At 43.1% G+C, this 24,082-nt stretch overlaps 1 protein-coding gene across 1 annotated transcript in view; it reads right to left on the bottom strand.

Annotated features, from left to right (window-relative positions):
• LOC106573296 (transcription factor RFX4) overlaps positions 1–23,609 on the bottom strand; it is a 34,974-nt gene extending 11,365 nt beyond the window's left edge. The window contains exons 1-13 of the mRNA XM_014148225.2: positions 23,406–23,609; positions 20,982–21,068; positions 20,395–20,455; positions 17,947–18,070; positions 15,123–15,184; positions 14,490–14,703; positions 12,240–12,317; positions 8,241–8,404; positions 7,535–7,635; positions 7,298–7,356; positions 7,024–7,168; positions 6,111–6,205; positions 5,369–5,486 (exon numbers count right to left, since the gene is read on the bottom strand). Coding sequence (XP_014003700.2) covers positions 5,369–5,486; positions 6,111–6,205; positions 7,024–7,168; positions 7,298–7,356; positions 7,535–7,635; positions 8,241–8,404; positions 12,240–12,317; positions 14,490–14,703; positions 15,123–15,184; positions 17,947–18,070; positions 20,395–20,455; positions 20,982–21,068; positions 23,406–23,448 — 1,351 coding nt within the window. The 5' untranslated portion in view covers positions 23,449–23,609. The remainder of the gene's footprint in view (positions 1–5,368; positions 5,487–6,110; positions 6,206–7,023; positions 7,169–7,297; positions 7,357–7,534; positions 7,636–8,240; positions 8,405–12,239; positions 12,318–14,489; positions 14,704–15,122; positions 15,185–17,946; positions 18,071–20,394; positions 20,456–20,981; positions 21,069–23,405) is intronic.
• Between the last annotated feature and the right edge of the window lie 473 nt (positions 23,610–24,082).

Below are 24,082 nucleotides of genomic sequence, written 5' to 3'. Positions count from 1 at the left end.
TTAAAGTTGGTGAGGGAAATAAGTCTCCAGCTTCAGTGATATTTGCAATTCGTTCCAGTCACTGGCAGCAGAGAACTGGAAGGAAAGGCGGCCAAATAAGGTGTTGGCTTTGGGGATGATCAGTGAGATATACCTGCTGGAACGTGTGCTAAGGGTGGGTGTTGTTATCGTGACCAGTGAACTGAGATAAGGCGGAGCTTTACCTAGCATAGACTTATAGATGACCTGGAGCCAGTGGGTCTGGCGACAAATATGTAGCGAGGGCCAGCCGACTAGAGCATACAGGTCACAGTGGTGGGTGGTATAAGGTGATTTGGTAACAAAACGGATGGCACTGTGATAGACTGCATCCGGTTTGCTGAGTAGAGTATTGTAAGCTATTTTGTAGATGACATCGCCGAAGTCGAGGATCGGCAGGATAGTCAGTTTTACTAGGGTAAGTTTGGCGGCGTGAGTGAAGGAGGCTTTGTTGCAAAATAGAAATACGATTCTAGATTTGATTTTGGATTAGAGATGTTTAATATGAGTCTGGAAGGAAAGTTTACAGTCTAGCCAGACACCTAGGTATTTATAGTTGTCCACATATTCTAGGTCAGAACCGTCCAGGGTGGTGATGCTAGTCGGGTGGGCGGGTGCGGGCAGCAAAAGATTGAAAAGCATGCATTTTGTTTTACTAGCGTTTAAGAGCAGTTGGAGGCCGCGGAAAGAGTGTTGTATGGCATTGAAGCTTGTTTGGAGGTTAGTTAGCACAGTGTCCAAGGAAGGGCCAGAAGTATACAGAATGGTGTTGTCTGCGTAGAGGTGGATCAGGGAATCACCCGCAGCAAGAGCGACATCATTGATATATACAGAGAAAAGAGTCGGCCCGAGAATTGAACCCTGTGGTACCCCCACACAGACTGCCAGAGGTCCGGACAACATGCCCTCAGATTTGACACACTGAACTCTGTCTGCAAAGTAGTTGGTGAACCAGGCGAGGCAGTCATTAGAGAAACCAAGGCTATTGAGTCTGCCGATAAGAATACGGTGATTGACAGAGTCGAAAGCCTTGGCCAGGTCGATGAAGATGGCTGCACAGTATTGTCTCTTATCGATGGCGGTTGTGATATCGTTTAGTACCTTGCTGAGGTGCACCCGTGACCGGCTTGGAAACCGGATTGCACAGCGGAGAAGGTACGGTAGGATTCAAAATGGTCAGTTATCTGTTTATTAACTTGGCTTTCGAAGACTTTAGAGAGGCAGAGCAGGATAGATATAGGTCTATAGCAGTTTGGGTCTAGAGTGTCACCCTTTGAAGAGGGGGATGACAGCGGCAGCTTTCCAATCTTTAGGGATCTCGGACGATACGAAAGAGAGGTTGAACAGGCTGGTAATAGGGGTTGCAACAATGGCGGCGGATAGTTTTAGAAAGAGAGGGTCCAGATTGTCTAGCCCAGCTGATTTGTACGGGTCCAGGTTGTGCAGCTCTTTCAGAACACTGCTATCTGGATTTGGTTGAAGGAGAACCTGGGGAGGCTCGGGCAAGTAGCTGGGGGGGCTGTTGGCCGGGGTTGGAGTAGCCAGGAGGAAGGCATGGCCAGCCGTAGGGAAATGCTTATTGAAATTTTAGGTGGTGACCGTGTTACCTAGCCTCAGTGCAGTGGGCAGCTGGGAGGAGGTGCTCTTGTTCTCCATGGACTTTACAGTGTCCCAAAACTTGTTGGAGTTAGAGCTACAGGATGCAAATTTCTGCTTGAAAAAGCTAGCCTTTGCTTTCCTGACTGACTGCGTGTATTGGTTCCTGACTTCCCTTAACAGTTGCATATCGCGGGGACTATTCGATGCTATTAAAGTCCACCACAGGATGTTTTTGGGCTGGTCAGTCAGGTCTGGAGTGAACTAAGGGCTATATCTGTTCTTAGTTCTGCATTTTTTGAAAGGGGCATGCTTTTCTAAGATGGTGAGGAAATTACTTTTAAAGAACGACCAGGCATCCTCTACTGACGGGATGAGGTCAATATCTTTCCAGGATACCCGGGCCAAGTCGATTAGAAAGGCCTGCTCGCAGAAGTGTTTTAGGGAGTGTTTGACAGTGATGAGGGGTGGTCGTTTGACCGCAGACCCATAGCGGATACGGGCAATGAGGCAGTGATCGCTGAGATCCTGATTGAAAACAGCAGAGGTGTATTTGGAGGGCCAGCTGGTCAGGATAATGTCTATGAGGGTGCCCATGTTTACGGATTTAGGGTTGTACCTGGTGGGTTCCTTGATGATTTGTGTGAGATTGAGGGCATCTAGCTTAGATTGTAGGATGGCTGGGGTGTTAAGCATATCCCAGTTTAGGTCACCTAACAGAACGAACTCTAAAGCTATATGGGGAGCGATCAAGTCACATATGGTGTCCAGGGCACAGCTGGGAGTGGAGGGTATGGTGGGGTGCGGGTACAGCGGCAGTAAGCCCAGGCACTGAGTGATGATAAGAGAGGTTGCATCTCTGGACATGCTGGTTATAATGGGTGAGGTCACCGCATGTGTGGTAGGTGGGACAAAGGAGGTATCAGATGAGTGGAACTAGGGGCTCCATTGTAAACTAAAACAATGATAACTAACCTAAACAACAGTATACAAGGCATATTGACATTTGAGAGAGCCATAAAGCGAGGCATAAAGCAATCACAGGTGTTGATTGGGAGAGCTAGCTAAGACAACAACGGGTAATCAGCTAAAACAACAACAGGTAAAATGGCAATGAATGGGCAGGGAGGGTCGTTAACTACACACAGAGCCTGAGTTCACGGCTGGGGCCAACAGATAAACAAAAAATAAACAGAATCGAGTACCGTGATTAATGGACAGTCCAGCAGGCATCAGCTATGTAGCCAAGTGATCATAGGGTCCAGGGGCAGCAATAGATGGAACAGGGAAGCTGCGGAGTAGTCGCTACTACGCTAGCATGCGTGTGACACGGCGTTTAAAGTTAGCAGTCCGAGGCTAATAGAAGCGTCTGCGCCGACATCCGACGGAGGCCGGTTGAAGGCACAGCAGATGGAATATTCGTCGGCAGACCAGTCGTGGTGGTGTGGCGGGGCGCCGTGTCGACAAAGGATCCAAGCCAGATGACGAAAGATGTATTGTAGTTGTAGTAATTTAGTTTGCTAGCCGGGAGATGCGCCTGGCTCACGGCTAACTGGTGCTAGCTTCGGGGCAGGGGGGTTAGCCACTATAGCCGCTCGGTAGCAGTGATGATCCGGTGCCAAGGTCCAGAGCTTACGGCGAGGATCCGGTAGAGTAGTGGATTCTAGCCGTGTCCGGGTGAACAACTGAGTAGGCCGGGAGGTGGGCCTCAGGGATAGCTTCGGTACTAGGTAACTCGGTGGGTGCTAGCTAGCTGTGAAGATCAGGAATAATGGTCCATGGTTTACGGCAGGAATCCGGCGTTGTAGTGGAGAAACATTCCGATACTGGTAGGGTGGCGAGTATTATCCAGGCCCAAAAAAAGCGCTGGTATATGTGCAGAAGGTAAAGGCCGCTAGCAGTGGCTAACAATTGGTTGATTTCTTTTGATTTTCCCATGATGTCAAGCAAAGAGGCATTGAGTTTGAAGGTAGGCCTTGAAATACATCCACAAGTACACCTACAATTGTCTCAAATGATGTCAATTAGCCTATCAGAAGCTTCTAAAGCCATGACATTATTTTCTTGAATTTTCCAAGCTGTTTAAAGGCACAGTCAACTTCTGACCCACTGGAATTGTGATACAGTGTCACGTTCGTTGGAATGATCGGACCAAAGCGCAGCGTGAGTAGCGTTCCACATAATTTATTAATAGTGAAACTTAAGCAAAGACAAAACAAATAAAGGAACCATGATGACAATACAGTGCTAAAAGGCAACTAAACATAAATACAATATCCCATAACCCACAGGTGGAAAACATGCTACTTAAGTATGATCCCCAATTAGAGACAACGATTACCAGCTGCCTCTAATTGGGAATCATACAAATCACCCAAACATAGAAAAACTAAACTAGAACCCCACATAGAAAATACAAACTAGATTAACCACCCAGTCACGCCCTGACCTACTCTACCATAGAAAATAAAAGCTTTCTATGGTCAGAACGTGACATACAGTGAATTATAAGTGAAATAATCAGTCTGTAAACAATTGTTGGAAAAATGACTTGTGTCATGCACAAGTAGATGTCCTAACCGACTTGGCAAAACTATAGTTTGTTAACAAGAAATGTGTGGAGTGGTTGAAAAACGAGTTTTAATGACTCCAACCTAAGTGTATGTGAACTTCCGACTTCAACTGTATATAGAGTCACTGAACACTGGTCACTTGAATACTGTTTTACCCACTTTATATGTATATACTGTATTCTAGTCATGGTTCATCCGATATAACTACTGCTGAACACACCTTTTCTCTGACCTTTCGGGCAGGCTTCGCAAAACTGCGGTACACCATTGATTGCATCATAGCAGCACACTCAACTGAACAGGCAGTGTGAGGGAGCAGAACGACTGGGCAGTCATTGTCATCAAAAGAGACAGGGGGGCTGTTTCTTGTTTCCTGGTACAAAGTCACTGCCCCAAATATGACAGCTGACCCCTGGGTCTGGTATGGGAGATGACTGAGACTGTCGCTGGGGAAGGAAAGGAGCGTGACACAATCGTGACATTGTGCTGGTCACTCCAGCCATCGTGCGCATAATAAACACCAGCAGCTATTCACGGAATGGAGCAGTGCAATATTGCTTGGTCATAAAATGTAAAAGATAGGCAAACACATTGGGGAAGGGGGGGGGTAGCCATTGTTAATTAACTGTTTTTGCACAGAGAGCTGCTTTATCAAAACACTGCAACCAGCTGTGGCTTTGATATTTACAGACAGGCCTGAAGGGGAGAGGAGAGGGAAGGGGAGTCATTTTTTTAAACATTTTACAGCCCCTATATATTTCAGTGCCTTGCTCATGCACCGCTAGCTATTAAAGTAAAGGCTTGGGGTGCCATGCCAACAAGGCAGCCATCTTACGACCACGCTTTCCCGGTTTTGGATTGGGAGAACAATCGAAGGGGATTCTCTGCTGAGTCTGCGCACAACTTTTCTTATTATCATTTCCCAAAAATGGGGCAAGGGGCTTAAACTACTTTTGGACCTACGTGCATAGTAGCATATTCATATCTCAGTTCAGCACGTTTTGGGACAATGCCCTGGTTAATATGTTAGTATTCTTCAAAGTATTTTCTAGTCAACTACTGTCTGACATTAGTGACACCAGCAACATGCTCCAATAACATTACATAACTCCCCGAAAACAAACTTTTTTCCTGTGTCGGCTGATACATGCCCCAGCCCAACGCTAGATCCAACCACTCACCGAAGCTAGGCGCACTGTGGAGGGTCATATCCCGGATGACTCGTGTCCCGAAGCAAGACCACATGAGCAGGAACTGCTGAGCCACCTTCTTCAGGCACCCAGGCCTCTTCCCTGCCACCTAAAGTGGACATTTCCATGAGAAAAGAAGGGGAAGGGTTGGGGAGGGAGAGAATTAACCCCTGGGTTCGTATTGGGGCTTAACCCTCAGGAACGAAAAACATGTCAACAAGTTAACTATTTAATTTGCCCCTGGGGACAAGCCTTCCCATTGAACCATTGTCTGGGGAGTCCAGGATGTTGCCAGGGCAACAACATTTTACAAGCCCATATCTGGAGCATAATGGCCGCAAATGGGAGCCATGAAGACATCATTAACTAGGAGAGTGGCTCTGCGTCAGCATGGAGAAACGGATATCATTCAAATACATCGTTTATTTTTAAAGGGCCATAATCCTTACTGATTTTCTGTATAAATATACTTCAACAATAAAATAACACATTGTCGTCCAGAATGGCCTTGGTAAATGTAACACACACTGTGGACATTTTTAGGGGGACAATTGAAGAGGTTATTTCTAGAGTTTCCACTCACGAACAGCATACACCATGCTGTAGCAATAGTAGAAAGCACATGCCTCAAGAGGATGTCTGGATGTTTTCTGATGCTATATCCTAGATCTTAACAGGGCATAAAAAATATATGTTTTTGTGGAAATATGAATTCATGAGTTCTTTAACTGACCTTGACAACACAGCGGTCCACCATGGAGTCCAGCCACTCTATGTAGCCCTCTATAGGAGACTGCTCCTCCAACAGACGGTCAAACTCCTGGTACACTGAGAGAGGAAGGAGACGAGAGCTGCATCTAGCCACAGTTTGTCAACACATAGCCTATGTCATTATTCAGGCCACATACATTTGTAACTGGTGAAGAAAGTCCCATACTTGTCTACACAGATGAGAGCCTTGACAGATAGCAATTTGGATCAAATTAAGAATTGGAAAAATTGTAGTGTGTGGACCTAAATAACCATTACTTAAATCAATCAAACTACCAAAACCAGCAGCATATACAGTATGTCTTGTATATGGCTATGTATCTTATTTGTTGCTATAGTGCATCATTTGTCTCTGTCTAATAGAACAAAATGAGAGTTATTTATGCGACACCAGCCAATCTGTGACCTGTGACCCTATCACGGCCATTTCAGAGGGATACTGCTGAAATGAATTTGAGATGCTCCACGGGGTGTTTCAGAGCAGAGTCGACTTGCTTAACCTTTCAGCCTCCATCATTACGGCTTGACTTTCCTGGCCGTGGGAATGATTGTCCAATGTGTGACATCTACTGTGTGTTATTGGCAGCTGTGTTGTGTGGGTGTGTGGGAATGAAGTGCATTTCTCTCCTACAATGCATGAAGGAGAGCAAGCAATTTAAGTAAAGTGTATTGGCGCTCAAGAGGGTTGTTTAGAATGGGGATTCTAGACTTTGGGACTAAACGTAACTTAATGTGAATGCTGTTATAGGGATGTGTGTGTGTGTGTGTGTGTGTGTGTGTGTGTGTGTGTGTGTGTGTGTGTGTGTGTGTGTGTGTGTGTGTGTGTACATAAGTCTTTGTCTGCGTCCCTACGTGTGTGCTTGTCTTGCCCTTACAGTGGATGATGAGCCGCCGTTGCTCCTCCCGTGTGTCCTCCATGGTGTAAAGTGTCTGCTTGGTGATGCTGTTCAGGTCCACGTTCCTCCAGTCCTCCATCATCTGAAAGGTGATGTCTGCACTGTGGATCACCGTCCGCGACGCCTTCCCAGAGACGCATCAACACACACATTATTAGATAGTGCATTATTAGATAGTGATACACACTGCATATACTTTTATCAGTCATATCTTCATATGGATTTCATTACATTGATACAGGGATATAGCTACCTGACATAGATGGTTCAAAGATGTCTGCCGCTTGAGAACCTGAGAAAATCTTCTAGATACTGTGGATTAAAGGGAGAGGAAATATGAACTGTTGTGCTTTATACAGAATACCATTTAGCTATCAGAACCAGTATTCTAAAATCGGCGCTTTCTTCTTATTCTAAGACTCAGTATATCATCGTCGTTGTCATAATAGGAGTAAGAGTAACAATGCTATTTTTCAATGCAGACGCCTACATTCGAACTTGATATTCCTCAGGTTTTCAGGCAGGTCGTGAAGTGCTACTTTAAGCCACTCATCCAGCTGTTTGGCAAACTTCCGGATAACCTGGGTCAAACTGGATCAACACACATAGAGTACATCTAAATTACATCACAAATAACGAGGCAAAACGAGAGCTTGGGACTATAAGGTTCTATCTGCATTTTTGCCGAAAAATTAGTTATTGACATAGCCTTGTTCTGTTCAATGTTCTCTACCCATATACTCTAAATACCCCAATTCATGTTGTTGGAGTTAAAAAGAAGATCAAAATTGCTGACACCATTCAAACCAATGAGGGTTCAGAACTTTAAAGCCAATTGTCTCAGAATCATCTTTAGGCAGATAGAACCTTATAGTCCCAACCGTCTGGGCACAGATGTCATTTCAACTTCTATTCCACGTTGGGTCAACGTAATTGTATAACGTGGAAACAACATTGATTCAACCAGTGTGTGCCCAGTGGGAAGCTTTCGAAATGGCAAGTTTGCCATGTCAGTCTTTTTAAACAAACAATATACAGGTCAAAGTATGTTTAAAACAAGTGTGTGGATCTCATGGACTGTCAGTCTTTGCATTCATAGATCTGTATATGAATTTGAAATGTTGGGCTGAAACACAGGATTGTGGTATTAGTCATCCCTGGGGAGTGGATAGGAGCGACAGTGCACACTCACTCACCTATCAGGCAGTGCTTGAAGGACTGTGGGCATGAGAACCCCAGAGATTGCCTTATAGAGGATGGAGTCACAGACGCCCACAATGTTGACCACAGTGGAGGAGCCCAGGACAGGGAGCATGTGGGGGGGCATGCCCTGCCAAAAGTGCAGCAGGAAGCTCTGGACCTGGAGACACCCAAGAGAGGAGGGTTATAGGTGGGTTATTGTCTTAACATCATATACAATACACCTAGAAAGACGTAAACAATATTTCTCATGAGATGAATTCAGGGTAGAAGCAGTTTCTTGTGATAGACTGGTAGCATAAACATTTGATTAAGGGTTATGAGATTAGATCATGAAAATGGAAGGTTTTAATTTGGAAGCTCATGATCTTTTTCTTTTTTTTACCAATTTCAACAAGAGAATAAAAAAAGTCCACAAAGAAATAACCACAAAGACCTGTTCCATTTAGTGGGACTGGTAAATAAAGGGGCATCATTTATTTTATTTATTTATTTCACCTTTATTTAACCAGGTAGGCTAGTTGAGAACAAGTTCTCATTTACAACTGCGACCTGGCAAAGATAAAGCAAAGCAGTGCGACACAAACAACAACACAGAGTTACACATGGAGTAAATAAACATAGTCAATAATATAATAGAAAACGTCTATATACAGTGTGTGCAAATGAGGTAGGATAAGGGAGGTAAGGCAATAAATAGGCCATAGTAGCAAAATAATTACAATATAGCAATTAAACACTGGAGTGACAGATGTGCAGAAGATGAGTGTGCAAGTAGAGATACTGGGGTGCAATATAAATAAAACAAATAACAGTATGGGGATGAGGTAGTTGGATGGGCTATTCACAGATGAGCTATGTACAGGTGCAGTGATCTGTGAGCTTCTCTGACAGCTGTTGCTTAAAGCTAGTGAGGGAGATATGAGTCTCCAGCTTCAGTGACTTTTGCAGTTCGTTCCAGTCACTGGCTGCAGAGAACTGGAAGGGAAGGCGGCCGAAAGAGGAATTGGCTTTGGGGGTGACCAGTGAAATATACCTGCTGGAGCGCGTGCTATGGGTGTGTGCTGCTATGGTGACCAGTGAGCTGAGATAAAGCTCGGCTTTACCTAGCAAAGACTTATAGATGACCTGGAGCCAGTGGGTTTGACGACGAATATGAAGCCAGGGCCAGCCAACGAGAGCATACAGGTCGCAGTGATGGGTAGTATATGGGGCTTTGATGACAAAATTGGATGGCACTGTGATAGACTGCATCCAATTTGCTGAGTAGAGTGTTGGAGGCTATTTTGTAAATGACATCGCCAAAGTCAAGGATCGGTAGGATAGTCAGTTTTACGAGGGTATGTTTGCCAGCATGGGTGAAGGATGCTTTGTTGTGAAATAGGAAGCCGATTCTAGATTTAATTTTGGATTGGAGATGCTTAATGTGAGTCTGGAAGGAGAGTTTACAGTCTAACCAGACACCTAGGTATTTGTTGTTGTCCACATATTCTAATCCAGAACCGGACGGGCGGGTAGGTGTGGGCAGCGATCGGTTGAAGAGCCTGCATTTAGTTTTACTTGCATTTAAGAGCAGTTGGAGGCCACGGAAGGAGAGTTGTATGGCATTGAAGCTCGTCTGGAGGTTAGTTAACACAGTGTCCAAAGAAGGGCCAGAAGTAAACAGAATGGTGCCATCTGTGTAGATGTGGATCAGAAAATCACTAGCAGCAAGAGGGACATCATTGATGTATACAGAGAAAAGAGTCGGCCCGAGGTTTGAACCCTGTGGCACCCCCATAGAGACTGCCAGAGGTCCGGACAACAGGCCCTCCGATTTGACACACTGAACTCTGTCAGAGAAGTAGTTGGTGAACCAGGCGAGGCAGTCATTTGAGAAAGCAAGTCTGTTGAGTCTGCCGATAAGAATGTGGTGATTGACAGAGTCGAAAGCCTTGGCCAGGTCGATGAATACAGCTGCACAGTATTGTCTCTTATCGATGGCAGTTATGATATCGTTTAGGACCTTGAGCGTGGCTGAGGTGCACCCATGACCAGCTCGGAAACCAGATTGCATATAGCGGAGAAGGTACGGTGGGATTCGAAATGGTCGGTGATCTGTGTGTTAACTTGGCTTTTGAAGACTTTAGAAAGGCAGGGTAGGATAGATATAGGTCTGTAGCAATTTGGGTCTAGAGTGTCTTCCCCTTTGAAGAGGTTGATGACCGTGGAAGCTTTCCAATCTTTGGGGATCTCAGACGATACGAAAGAGAGGTTGAACAGGCTATTAATAGGGGTTGCAACAATTTCAGCAGATAATTTTAGAAAGAGAGGGTCCAGATTGTCTCGCCCAGCTGATTTGTAGGGGTCCAGATTTTGCAGATCTTTCAGAACATCAGCTATCTGGATTTGGGTGAAGGAGAAATGGGGGAGGCTTGGGCAAGTTGCTGTGGGGGGCGCAGGGCTGTTGACCGGGGTAGGGGTAGCCAGGTGGAAAGCATGGCCAGCCATAGAAAAATGCTTCTTGAAATTCTCAATTATCGCAGATTTATCGGTGGTGACAGTGTTTCCTAGCCTCAGTGCAGTGGGCAGCTGGGTGGAGGTGCTCTTATTCTCCATGGACTTTACAGTGTCCCATAACTTTTTAGAATTTGTGCTACAGGATGCAAATTTCTATTTGAAAAAGCTAGCCTTTGCTTTCCTAACTGACTGTGTATATTTGTTCCTAAGTTCCTTGAAAAGTTGCATATCGCGGGGGCTATTCGATGCAAATGGAGTACGCCACAGGATGTTTTTGTGCTGGTCAAGGGTAGTCAGGTCTGGAGTGAACCAAGGGCTATATCTGTTCCTGGTTCTACATTTTCTGAATGGGGCATGCTTATTTAAGATGGTGAGGAAGGCACTTTTAAAGAATAACCAGGCATCCTCTACTGACGGAATGAGGTCAATATCCTTCCAGGATACCCGGGCCAGGTCGATTAGAAAGGCCTGCTCGCTGAAGTGTTTTAGAGAGCGTTTGACAGTGATGAGTGGTGGTCGTTTGACCGCAGACCCATTACGGACGCAGGCAATGAGGCAGTGATCGCTGAGATCCTCGTTGAAGACAGCAGAGGTTTATTTGGAGGGCAGGTTGGTTTGGATGATATCTATGAGGTTGCCCGTGTTTACGGATTTGGGGTTGTACCTGGTAGGTTCATAGATAATTTGTGTGAAATGGAGGGTATCAAGCTTAGATTGTAGGATGGCCGGGGTGTTAAGCATGTCCCAGTTTAGGTCACCTAACAGCACGAGCTCTGAAGATAGATGGGGGGCAATCAATTCACACATGGTGTCCAGGGCACAGCTGGGGTCAAAAGGTGGTCTATAGCATGCGGCAACGGTGAGAGAGACTTGTTTCTGGAGAGATGGATTTTTAATAGTAGAAGCTCAAATTGTTTGGGCACAGACCTGGATAGTAAGACAGAACTCTGCAGGCTGTCTCTGCAGTAGATTGCAACACTGCCCCCTTTGGCAGTTCTATCTTGTCGGAAAATGTTATAGTTAGGGATGGAAATTTCAGGGGTTTTGGTGGTCTTCCTAAGCCAGGATTTAGACACGCCTGGGACATCCGGGTTGGCAGAGTGTGCTAAGGCAGTGAATAAAACAAACTTAGGGAGGAGGCTTCTAATGTTAACATGCATGAAACCAAAGCTTTTTAACTGTTACAGAAGTCAACAAATGAGAGCGCCTGGAGAATGGGAGTGGAGTTTGGCACTGCGGGCCTGGATTAACCTCTACATCACCAGAGGAACAGAGGAGGAGTAGGATAAGGGTACGGCTAAAGGCTATAAGAACTGGCCGTCTAGTACGTTTGGAACAGAGAGTAAAAGGAGCAGGTTTCTGGGCGCGATAGAATAGATTCAAGGCATAATGTACAGACAAAGGAATGGTAGGATGTGATTACAGTTGAGGTAAACCTATGCATTGAGTGACGATGAGAGCGATATTGAGATGGACAGATATAAAAAGTGGCTTGCCTCGTCAAAGTTTGCGCGTATTACTGTATCCAGTATCCTCTGGCAGTGAGTTCTGTACATCATGATGAACGTTGACACCTGTGGGAAAAGGTAGAGCACGCTGAGTACACAGTGCATTCGGAAAGTATTCAGACCCCTTGACTTTTTCCACATTTTGTTACGTAACAACCTTATTCTAAAATGTATTAAATAGTTTTTTTCCTCATCAATCTACACACAATATCTCATAATGACAAACCAAAAACAGCTTCTTAGAAATGTTTGCAAATGTATATATATATATATATATATATATATATATATATATATATATATAAAAAAAACTGAAATCACATTTACATAAGTATTCAGACCCTTGACTCAGTATTTTGTTGAAGCACTTTTGGCAGCGATTACAGCCTTGAGTCTTCTTGGGTATGACGCTACAGGCTTGGCACACCTGTATTTGGGGAGTTTCCCCCATTCATCTCTACAGATTCTCTCATGCTCTATCAGGTTGGATGGGGAGCATCGATGAATAGCTATTTTTAGGTTTATCCAGAGATGTTCAATCAGGTTCAAGTCTCTGACAGGGCCACTCAAGGACATTCAGAGACTTGTCCTGAAGCCACTCCTGTGTTGTCTTGGCTGTGTACTTAGGGTTGTTGCCCTGTTGGAAGGTGAACCTTTGCCTCAGTCTGAGGTCCTGAGCGCTCTGGAGCAGGTTTTCATCAAGGATCTCTCTGTACTTTTCTCCGCTCATCTTTCCCTTGATCCTGACTAGTATCCCAGTCCCTGCCGCTGAAACACATCCCCACAGCATTATACTGCCACCACCATGCTTCACCGTAGGGATGGTGCCAAGTTTCCTCCAGACGTGACGCTTGGCATTCAGGCCAAAGAGTTCAATCTTGGTTTCATCACTCCAGAGAATTTTGTTTCTCATGGTCTGAGAGTGCTTTAGGTACCTTTTGGCAAACTCTAAGCGGACTTTCATGTGCCTTCCGTCTGGCCATTCTACCATAAAGTCCTGATTGGTGGAGTGCTGCAGAGATTGCTGTCCTTCTGGAAGGTTCTCCCAACTCCCAGCTCTGTTAGAGTGACCATCGGGTTCTTCGTCACCTCCCCGACCAAGGCCTTTCTCCCCCGATTGCTCAGTTTGGCCGGGGGGCCAGCTCTAAGAAGAGTCTTAGTGGTTTCAAACTTCTTCCATTTAAGAATGATGGAGGCCACTGTGTTCTTGGGGACCTTCAATGCCGCAGAAATGTTTTGGTACCCTTCCCCAGATCTGTGCCTCGACACAATTCTGTCTCGGAGCTCTACGGACAATTCCTTTGAACCTCATGGCTTGGTTTTTGCTCTGACATGCACTGTCAACTGTGGGACCTTATATAGACAGGTGTGTGCCTTTCCAAATCATGTCCAATCAATTGAATTTACCACAGGAGGACTCCAATCAAGTTGTAGAAACATCTCAAGGATGATCAATAGAAACAGGATGCACCTGAGCTCAATTTCGAGACACATAGTAAAGGGTCTGAATACTTATGTTTTTGCTTTGTCATTATGAGGTATTTAGATTGTGTAGATTGAGGGGGGAAATGATTTAATCCATTTAGAAAAGTCTGTAACGTAACAAAATGTGGAAAAAGTCAAAAGGTTTGAATGCTTTCTTAATGTACTCTAAATGCATGGCAATAACGTGGTCCAAGTCTGTAACACACTGCTACTTATCAAAGGGACATACTGTTTCTTAGTGACTTTCTTAGTGAATGACCAGGATGCTGCTTCAGTTAGGATGTATTCTAATCAGGGAACTAGATTCAACTACAATATTTATACGGCAGCTAGTGTTTTCAAGTGATATAATACACAAAGGGATTGATACAAAAAAACAAGACAATAAATCCCTTCCAAAAGCCTCAACAGCAATAAATACCTGCAACAGGTCCCACACCAAAACTATGTTACATAAAACCGGCTTTAGAGATCAGCAACTCATAAACCATTGAAAATGATGACCCCCTCTTTTAAAAGCAGGACAGCTAGAGCTTGTCCTTTGTCCCGCACTGGATCTTATTATCTCCCCACAAGATTAAGAGTTAGTGAGAAGCCAGAAACATATAAATCCTCAAGGTCCTTCTTCTCTTAACCCAGACTCAGTGAAGGTCCGGGTCAGATAAAAGGAGAGAGCCAGAGGGTGCAAGAGGGACGATAGGTTGGCTGGACGAAAGAGGAGGGGGTTGTGGGACGTTTTAGAGTCCTGCTTACCTTCTCTTCTGACAGACTGGTGGGCAGATTTAGGTCTTTGACATTTGGAAAGTCTGGCAGGAGTGTCCCCAGTTTGGAGCGTGGTGAATACGCCACTGTCTGCTTGGTGACCTCCTTCTTGCCCGTCTCGTTCACCCACGCTGCCCCCTTCTTGGAGTACATCACATCGTAGTACTGGGAACTCTCCTTCACAGCGATGCCATAGTAGTGGTACCTTTAGGGAATAGTTGTTAGAGACGTGTAAAAATGGAAAATAAAGTTTTCACAGTCATCTTTTCTTGCTGTGGATTTATTTGACCAACATTTCCACTAAAGAGCCTTAATCGGGGTGTGAGGGTATGGCATGTCATCATAGGATTTTGAGGGGTTGCATCCTCAAATAGTGAAGAGTACTGGCTTGAAGAATCCTTAAAAGCTGGCTCTCACTCTTCACTATCTCCATCCAACTATCATTCTCCGATACTGAGTATTTTTTCGTTGAAAGGCTGAGCTTTTAACTTTCATCATACAAAACAATGGCATTTCTCTTGAATTAATGAAAAAAGTCCCGAAACCAATGCGCACAAAGAAGGACATGACAGCTTATGCATTGAGGAATTTTGATCAGAAAAGTAGAAAACAACGTTGACTTACTTTGACTGTCCCCTGGTCCCCAGTCTTCTTGTGGTTAGTTGTGGAAACTGTTGTCTAATAATCTGTTAGAATCAGAGAATTAGAAGTGTATCAATTATTTTTCCTCTGTGAGGTTCTTCATGCTTTTTGATGTGTATATCCCCCATGTAAAGCACCTATTAAAATGCATGATCACTCTTGACAGGATATCATACTGTAGATGTAAAGGAAGAGATACACTAAAAGGACAACCCAAGAAAAAAGTCCACAATTTCCTCAGCTAGCGGCTGAAGTAACTACCCCATCCAGAATTATCAATATTCTTGTACAGCTCAAAGAATGACAGGAAAATCTATATTGAACATATCAATGAATCAAGTGAAAGTATCTCAAATGTTTTGGGTTAGTATCTGTTTAATGAGGTCTGTTCTAGATGTGAAGAGCTGTGAAGTTCCCAGAGCCTTAACCCCAGGGAGGTCTGTATTGGAGAAAAAGGCTTTGAGAACCATACATTTTTTTTACATGTTCAGGGGTATTATTTTTTATATATTAAAAACCTCAACAAAATCTCTCCCCTCCCCCTCTTTCTTTTTGTCCATGAGATTGGCTCCTTGGTTCAGCTCCCGGTGCAGAAACTTTAGCAAACAGTGGAGCTTTCCATTGTGCGGGATGAAAAAAGAGGCCAAGCTGTGAAGTTTCTGTCAGGCCCCGCTTGATAAATGAGCAGACAGGGAGGCAGCCCAGGCCCTTGCTCGTTTTTTTGTCCCGAATCAATGAAGCCTTCCTAAAGGACACCCCACACTGCTCCAGCCACTGATCTAACATTCCGCAACATCTCACCCTTCCAGATTTCCTTTAATTACACATTAATCCAGGCCCCTTCTCTTTTTCAATATCCTCTGACAGGAGCTGGGGAGGCGTGGGGTGGGGGAGTGGGATGAGGATGGGGCTGGGGATCAGGGTCCGGGTGTTCGGGGTGGCTGGGAGTAGGTGGGTAGACGGGCTTCTCTGGGTTTCAGGAACAGAGGCGAGCATGTTTACTCTAGCTGTGTAATCAGTCCAGCGGTTTTCAGAGGAACCATCAGTGGGCTGTTCCGTTGGCTCTCAATAACTACAGTACTTTCGGAAAGTATTCAGACCCCTTGACTTTTTCCACATTTTGTAAGGTTAGGTTGTTATTCTAAAATGAATTAAATCATTTTTTTACCCCCTCAACATCTACACACATTACCTCATAATGACAAAGCAAAAACAGGTTTTAAGAAATTGTTGCTAAATTATATATATGAAAAAAACTGAAATATTATAAGTATTCAGACCCTTTACTCAGTACTTTGTTGAAGCACCTTTGGCAGTGATTACAGCCTCGAGTCTTCTTGGTTATGACGCTACAAGCTTGGCACACGTGTATTTGGGTTGTTTCTCCCATTCTTCTCTGCAAATCCTCTCAAGCTCTGTCAGGGTGGATGGGGATTGTTGCTGCACAGCTATTTTCAGATCTCTCCAGAGATGTTTGATCGAGTTTGATCCGGGCTCTGGCAGGGCCACTCAAGGACATTCAGAGACTTGTCCTGAAGCCACTCCTGCGTTGTCTTGGCTGTGTGCTTAGGGTCGTTGTCCTGTTGGAAGGTTTCCTCCAGATGTGACGCTTGGCATTCAGGCCAAAGAGTTCAATCTTGGTTTCATCAGACCAGATAATCTTGTTTCTCATGTTCTGAGAGTCTTTAGGTGCCTTTTGGCAAACTCCAAGTTGGCTGTCATGTGCCTTTTACTGAGGAGTGGCTTCTGTCTGGCCACTCTACCATAAAGGCCTGATTGGTGGTGCTGCAGAGATGGCTGTCCTTCTGGAATGTTTTGCCATCTCCACAGAGGGACTCTGGAGCTCTGTCAGAGTGACCATCGGGTTCTTGGTCACCTCCCTGACCAAGGCCCTTCTCCCCTGATTGCTCCGTTTGGCCAGGTGGCCAGCTCTAGGAAGAGTCTTGGTATTTCCAAACTTCTTCCATTTAAGAATGATGGAGGCCACTGTGTTCTTGGGGACCTTCAATGTTGCAGACATTTTTTGGTACCCTTCCCCAGATCTGTGCCTCGACACAATTCAGTCTCGGAGCTCTACAGACAATTCCTTCGACCTCATGGCTTGGTTTTTGCTCTGACATGCACTGTCAACTGTGGGACATTATATAGACAGGTGTCTGCCTTTCCAAATCATGTCCAATCAATTGAATTTAGAACAGGTGAACTCCATTCAAGTTGTAGAAACATCTCAAGGATGATCAATGGAAACAGGATGCACCTGAGCTCAATTTTCCGTCTCATAGCAAAGGGTCTGAAAACATATGTAAATATGGTATTTCTGTTTTTAGTTTTTAATAAATTAGCAAAAATGTAAAAAAAACGTATTTTTGTTTTGTCATTATGGGATATTTTGTGTAGATTGCTGAGGATTTGTATTTATTTAATCTATTTTAGAATAAGGCTGTAATGTAACAAAATATGGAAAAAGTCAAGGGGTCTGAATACTTCCCAAAGGGACTGTACATGTCGATATTACTTTGCAAATATATCATAACAAGCCATGAGACTGATTTACATACACAATCAGTAAGCATACTTGTTCAATGCTATTTATTTCCCCCCTTCATGTTTTACTATTGTCGATGAAGAAGATAGTTCTGAAAAATGGTAACCTTCCTACGCAGGTATAGCCTACTGCACCAATGGGACTATTTCACTTTCTCTTTCTGTGAAGTATTGTTCACAACATTAGTTTGGGCTAAACCAAGCAGGCCTCCTAAGTTTCCTGTTAAAGTGGTCAGTGACGGGGCAGAGTGCTGTGTCCTACCTTCCCAAAGCTGGCGGCGTTGACAGGCTGTGTGTCGTGCTTCTCACAGAAGTCCAGGTAGTGCATGTAGAGAGCACTGCGGGGGATACAAACCCCTTCTGCAATCTCATAGTTCTCCTCCAGCCTGTAGGTGAAAAGCAGGTCTGTCAGTCAATCCCCACTGAATACCATGGACTTCTTACCGACCTCAAAGACATCTTTAGTCTGGCATCTACCGTATCTACCGGCATCCAAATAAAGTGTTACCCAGTTTACTCCTGTATCTATTCAGTCAAGGGCAGGTTATTTTCTAGTGGACCATATTAGATGAATAATCAAACCTAAATAAGGAGCTACTTTGCGAAATTACATGTGGATTTATTTTTTAACATCTGGGAAAGACGGAACTAAAACCATCATTTCAAAGCATAATATCTCTACTGTATAGCATAAATACTTGACTGTATAGCATAAATACTCTACTGTATAGCATAAATACTCTACTGTATAACATAATATTTCCACTGTATAGCATAAATACTCTACTGTATAGCATAAATACTCTACTGTATAGCATAAATACTCTACTGTATAACATAATATTTCCACTGTATAGCATAAATACTCTACTGTATAGCATAAATACTCTACTGTATAACATAATATCTCCACTGTATAGCATAAATACTCTACTGTATAGCATACATACTCTACTGTATAACCTTATATATCAACTGTATAGCATAAATACTCTACTGTATAGCATAAATACTCTACTGATACCATAATATCTCCACTGTACAGCATAATATCTCTACTGTATAGCATAATATCTCTACTGTATAACATAAATACTCTACTGTATAACATAAATACTTAACAAAACTAAGCATTACAACATGCATGAAGAGCTTCAAAGTGCTATAAAACACTTATCGGTTGTGATCAATCACTCTTAGTAGCATACATGTAATACAATTCAGGATGATAAAAACATTTATTTTGAACATCTCATGAACATAAAATGAACTGTGATGTCTGCTATTACTCATAAGTATCAAGAGGCTATGTACACCTGTATTTTAAGTGCAAAATAAAGCAACAACTATTATTTTATCTGTCTTATTACAGAGCAGCGTTAAATAAGAACATTTCACAAGAATCCTCAATATATTGACTCATGAACACCTCCCTCAAGCAATAAACCAAAACAAAAAGGACCATTTGAGGAGTGTGATGAAAATGGGAAGTTCCCTCACTGCTGTTGAAATGTGAATGACTGTGTGTAATCCCTGGGGATTTACAATGCTCCTCTATATTCCCATAGACCAGGTATATCTATCTAAATAGGAATCTATGTGTATGACAACAACACTATGAACGTTTAAACATCTTGAAGAACGATCTGGCCTTATTGGCCATGTACTCTTATAATCTCCATCTGGCACAGCAAGAAGAGGACTGGCCACCTCTCAGAACCTGGTTCCTCTCTCGGTTTCTTCCTAGGTTCCTGCCTTTCTAGGGAGTTTTTCCTAGCCACCGTGCTTCTACATCTGCATTGCTTGCTGTTTGAGTTTTAAGGCTGGTTTTCTGTATAGCACCTTGTGACATTTGCTGATGTAAAAAAGGCTTTATACATACATTTGATTGATTGATTGAACACTACACAAACCAACCCGATTCAACTACAGTGGCATGAAAATGACTGATAAACACATATTCACCACCCTTCAAAAAAATGACATCTCCAACAAACAGACCGATCAAGTGTTTTCACCATTGTGTTTTCACCAGAAGGAATGAAATTTCAGATACAGACAACAAATAATTAAACGAAGAAGAATGTCTTGGCATAGCCAGCTTACTGTTTTAATTGTGTCTAATGCATATTATTCCCTTCAGATCATAAAAGGTGCAACTACACAGGTCCTATGAATGCATGAAAATATTTCTATTTTTGTGAAAAAGCCATTATACTAATTAAACCTTCCTTCCAGCCCAACAGCGGCTTCCATGTCATATTGTAAATATAAACTGTAAGCACCCTTACAATGCTCACTAAAACTGGTAAGTTGATAGTTCGCTTCTTAAAAGGTGCTGTTTGATGTTACAATTATGTCCTTCATCTTTACATGATTACATTTTATAGGCCACTACATGAGAAGACTGTATACAAAGAATCCTCAAACATATTTTTGCAAACAATATAAGAACAAAATAGGGAAATGCACTTGTTAATTTGATCAACAAACAAAAAGCAAATGCATCAAATAATACAAAATAAATGTGCAGAATAGTTAATGTGTAGAGAACATTGAATTAGCATTACATCTCTAGAATTACAGCTTTAGGACAATACAACATTATGCAAATCTGATTGGATTTTGTTGGACCAAGTTCCATACTTTCACCAAAACGTACATAATGAAATAAACAGGTGAGGAAAGAGGTGAATATACGATCACTTACCATTGTAGAGTAGCTGGTGTTGAATGTGGTTTAGATGCCCTGTTGTTTTCTTTCTCCTCATCTTTCACAGACAAAAAAGGAATGTGTCAGCTATTTTCAACCATCACACCTCTTCAATTAAGTACCTAGCCAGCGCAATATAAAATGTTAATAAATATCCAGTTGCTGTGAATAAAAATTAAAACATGTAATCTAAACTGAACAGGGCCAGCCAAAAGGTTGATGCTTGATGCAGTACACTAAAACTAAAAAAGTGATAATTTCTCTCTTTATCCAACTATTCTACTCTACAACAATATTATGATTATGATAATCAGTGGATTATCACGGACATTTGTTATTGACACGTTTTGTGAATAAAGTTGTGTGCTTTATTTGAACAAATTCCAATCCTACAAGTGCACTGACTTTTGCCATATTTTGCGCATCTTATTATTGCGCACCTTTTTATAGCAAATATCAATTTTATCAATAGCACTCTTTAATTTAGCCACATGACAATAGATTATTTCAAGAGATATTTATCCATGACTTTATGCGTTGGAGTAATAAATGCAACATTAAAGCGTTATACAGTCACTGCTTACTTTCGTCATTGGACGTATTCCCCAGGGACGTGTGACTGGAATACCGCTTGCTCTCGTTCTCGTTGAGGCATCTTTCAATCCAGCTCTCTAGAAAAAGGCAAGATGGCCCACAGATCAGGGAAAAGCCTACAGAAATGTACAATTGTAGGTATCTTTCTGTAGCCCACATGAGGTTTAATTCTTTATTAATTTGCGCTATGGCCCATCAAAATGTGGCACCAATTGGGTGGTCAGATTTGTCCAATATTTGGTTAGCCTACTCTATTGGCCCTAATCAATATAGGGCCTATTTTAAGATGTGGTTCACAAAAAAAGTAATCTAAATAAATCACAATCTAACAATCAGGTTTGTTTATCAAAAGTTGACTTTGCTTAAAGCTGCAGCTGCAACAGGTGGCCTTTTTATAACTTCATTTTAAGACACATTTTGCCAGATGCAAAAAAAGACCATAGACTCAGTCTAGCTCACGTCTAAACAGTGCACAACCAGTTGCATATCACTGCCTACACACACTCATTTGGTCACCTAATGTGACAGAGCAATTCGACTACAATCTATTGTTCGGGCCTAGCGCAGCTGTGCTTCTATGTGAAATGTTTTCACCAACACTGCAGGAATCATTCATTGTTCTTGAGGGGACTACAAGCGCGCACACTTGCCCAATTGAGCCCGCGCTCATTGCTGGAGCAGCCTCGCGACACAGAGGCCTTTGTCCCATTCTAATTTCTATTTAGAAATAGCTCAACTGGTGTCCTTTCTTGGGACAGAAACACTTCTAATATTTCTCGTAGTCCTGTAGATCCTGTTGCCCGCATGACAACAATCACCATAGTAGCAGTTGCCAGGTTTGACTGTTGGCAAGGCAACCTGTTCCATCCCATCAGAAGGGGTTAGAGAAGAGGTCATGGAAATAGAAAAGTTAGAGACTCCGAACTATAAGGATAAATGAACATTTGGTTGATGAGTGGCACGCGCTGTTACAATAAATAGCCTAAGAAATTAGCTAGAATGCTTTATCATGAATAAAAGCAAACGTGTAGGCTATGCCTAATTTATCTTTGATCTTTGCAAAGCCCTCCTATTCTATAGCCTTAGGCCAGGCATTCGTTTTTAATTGTAAGAACAGAACAGTATGATTAGGCTGCCTAACACTGTTTACAACCCACAGGTTGACCAGAGAACACGTGCTGTCATCAGGTCCATAAAGTTGAACGGAATTATCAAATGAATAAACAAAAATAATCATTATTGTCATCATCATAATTATTTATAATAATATCACCCTCATCAAGTATTATTTTAGACCAATCATTACAATTAATACCAGTACATTATTAGGCTGACGTGTAACTTATTTAAATGTGTTGTGCATTAGACTAGCTGATACTTTAAAATGTTTCCCCAACCATTGATGAAGTTAGTCCACTGAGGTGAAAATAATTCTCCATTGTAGCACTGATCCCTGGGTAGTAATTGAATCATTTGCCATGAGCACAGATAAGGTAGAGCTCTAAATAATTGGATTAAATTCGATCAACGGGCTAAACGGATCTCTGATAATTTTATAGGCACACTCTTTCATGTTAACCAACTCCCCACCAGACAGCGAATTACCATAAACAGCAGGGGGGAAAACTCCCCGACGATTATACAGTAAAGTAAATAAATGTGTCGAATAAAATGAAGTATGACGTTAGATTAAGAGCACAATTAGAAAAACGCATAGCTAAAGCCGCAACATTCATTCTAACTAATTATAGCCTACATCTGCATATTATGGCTGTTTCTTATAATCGCCTTATTTGAACATTTTAAGAGCCCACTTTTCAGAAAAAGGCTATTTCTGTTACTTTTGCGATACAATACGTTTACCATAAATATTTCGTTTTTGATATTACATCGAATTTACTTTAGGCTGCTTCTTGGGCCATGCCGTACGACTTTATCCTGCTGCGGGCGACTGGCCGCTTATTTCCCCCAGAAGTTGTTTACAAGAAGCAGGTGCATCACAGGCTACACGCGCCTCGAAGGCTTGGAAGATACTTTTTTCCCAAAGAGATTGAAAACTTTTAGGAATCCTGCTGTAATTTGCTGAATGTAGTCTAATAGTTGACATTTCATTCATGCTCCTAAATCAACGTTTAGGCACAAAATAAATGGCCTAATGTCATTCCATAATCAAACCATCCCTAAAATCTGCTTTTTGTTGGTACATATTTGTTATGAGTTAATGGCACAAAACCACAATGCCTCTTTTGTTGATATCTTAAAGAAACTAAAATCTAACACATGGCTCTAAACTGGCTGTAGAGAAAGTCATAAATTCCCAGGGGCCCAGTGGCTATAGTGATCCGCAACAGAAAGTGGTTCCCCATGCATCCTGATAAGGCAAGTCTGCAGTGTTGCAGGACAGGATGACCAACCTGTGGAATCCATATCAGGCTCCTCCAGCAGCCCACAATGCATCCTCTTCCCATCAACGGCACACTGGCTCCTCCAAGAAAATTGCTCTGTGCACGTCTCCCCCTCCTCAGTAGGCTTCCTCTTGTCTAGCTCCGTGTCTCCGTGACCACTGCCTATCCGTGGCAGGAGATGTTGAGGCTCTGGGCTCTGCTGAGAGAGGGGTGGTGTTGGTGGTGAGGGGAGGTGGTGGGGGTGAGGGGGGGGGTAGAGACTCCAGAAATCCAGCGGGGGGAAAGCCAGACCCGTCAAAATGTTTGCTGATGTTTCATGGGAAAGGGTCTGATTTTATAGGAGCCCTGATGGGGACATGTCATTGATAGGCTCAGAAGGCTGATGAATGGCCTCAAGTCAGATGGGGATGTGGCAAGGCTCACTGGAAGTCTTTTGTGGGGCTGCTTTGAATAAGAAAGGCTCCCTCCCCAAGAAAAAAAGAGGCTTAGATCTATGCAATCCTAGCACTGTGGCCTCCCCGTCTTCCATTATAGCATTTAATAGGTTTTTCTACCCCCCCACCCCGGTCCTACACACACACACCCACCGCCTCCTCCACCCCTCTTATTTAAAGACCAAGCTCCCATCAACACTTGTTGGCCCGTTTCAGAACTTTTTTGATGTCTGTCTTCCTCCATTGGCCATG

The sequence above is a fragment of the Salmo salar genome, chromosome ssa16 (assembly GCF_905237065.1).
Source record: "Salmo salar chromosome ssa16, Ssal_v3.1, whole genome shotgun sequence".
In the NCBI taxonomy this organism is placed as follows: Eukaryota; Metazoa; Chordata; class Actinopteri; order Salmoniformes; family Salmonidae; genus Salmo; species Salmo salar.
Note: the sequence above shows the minus strand (reverse complement) of the source record. Positions and strands in the feature narration are given on the sequence as shown.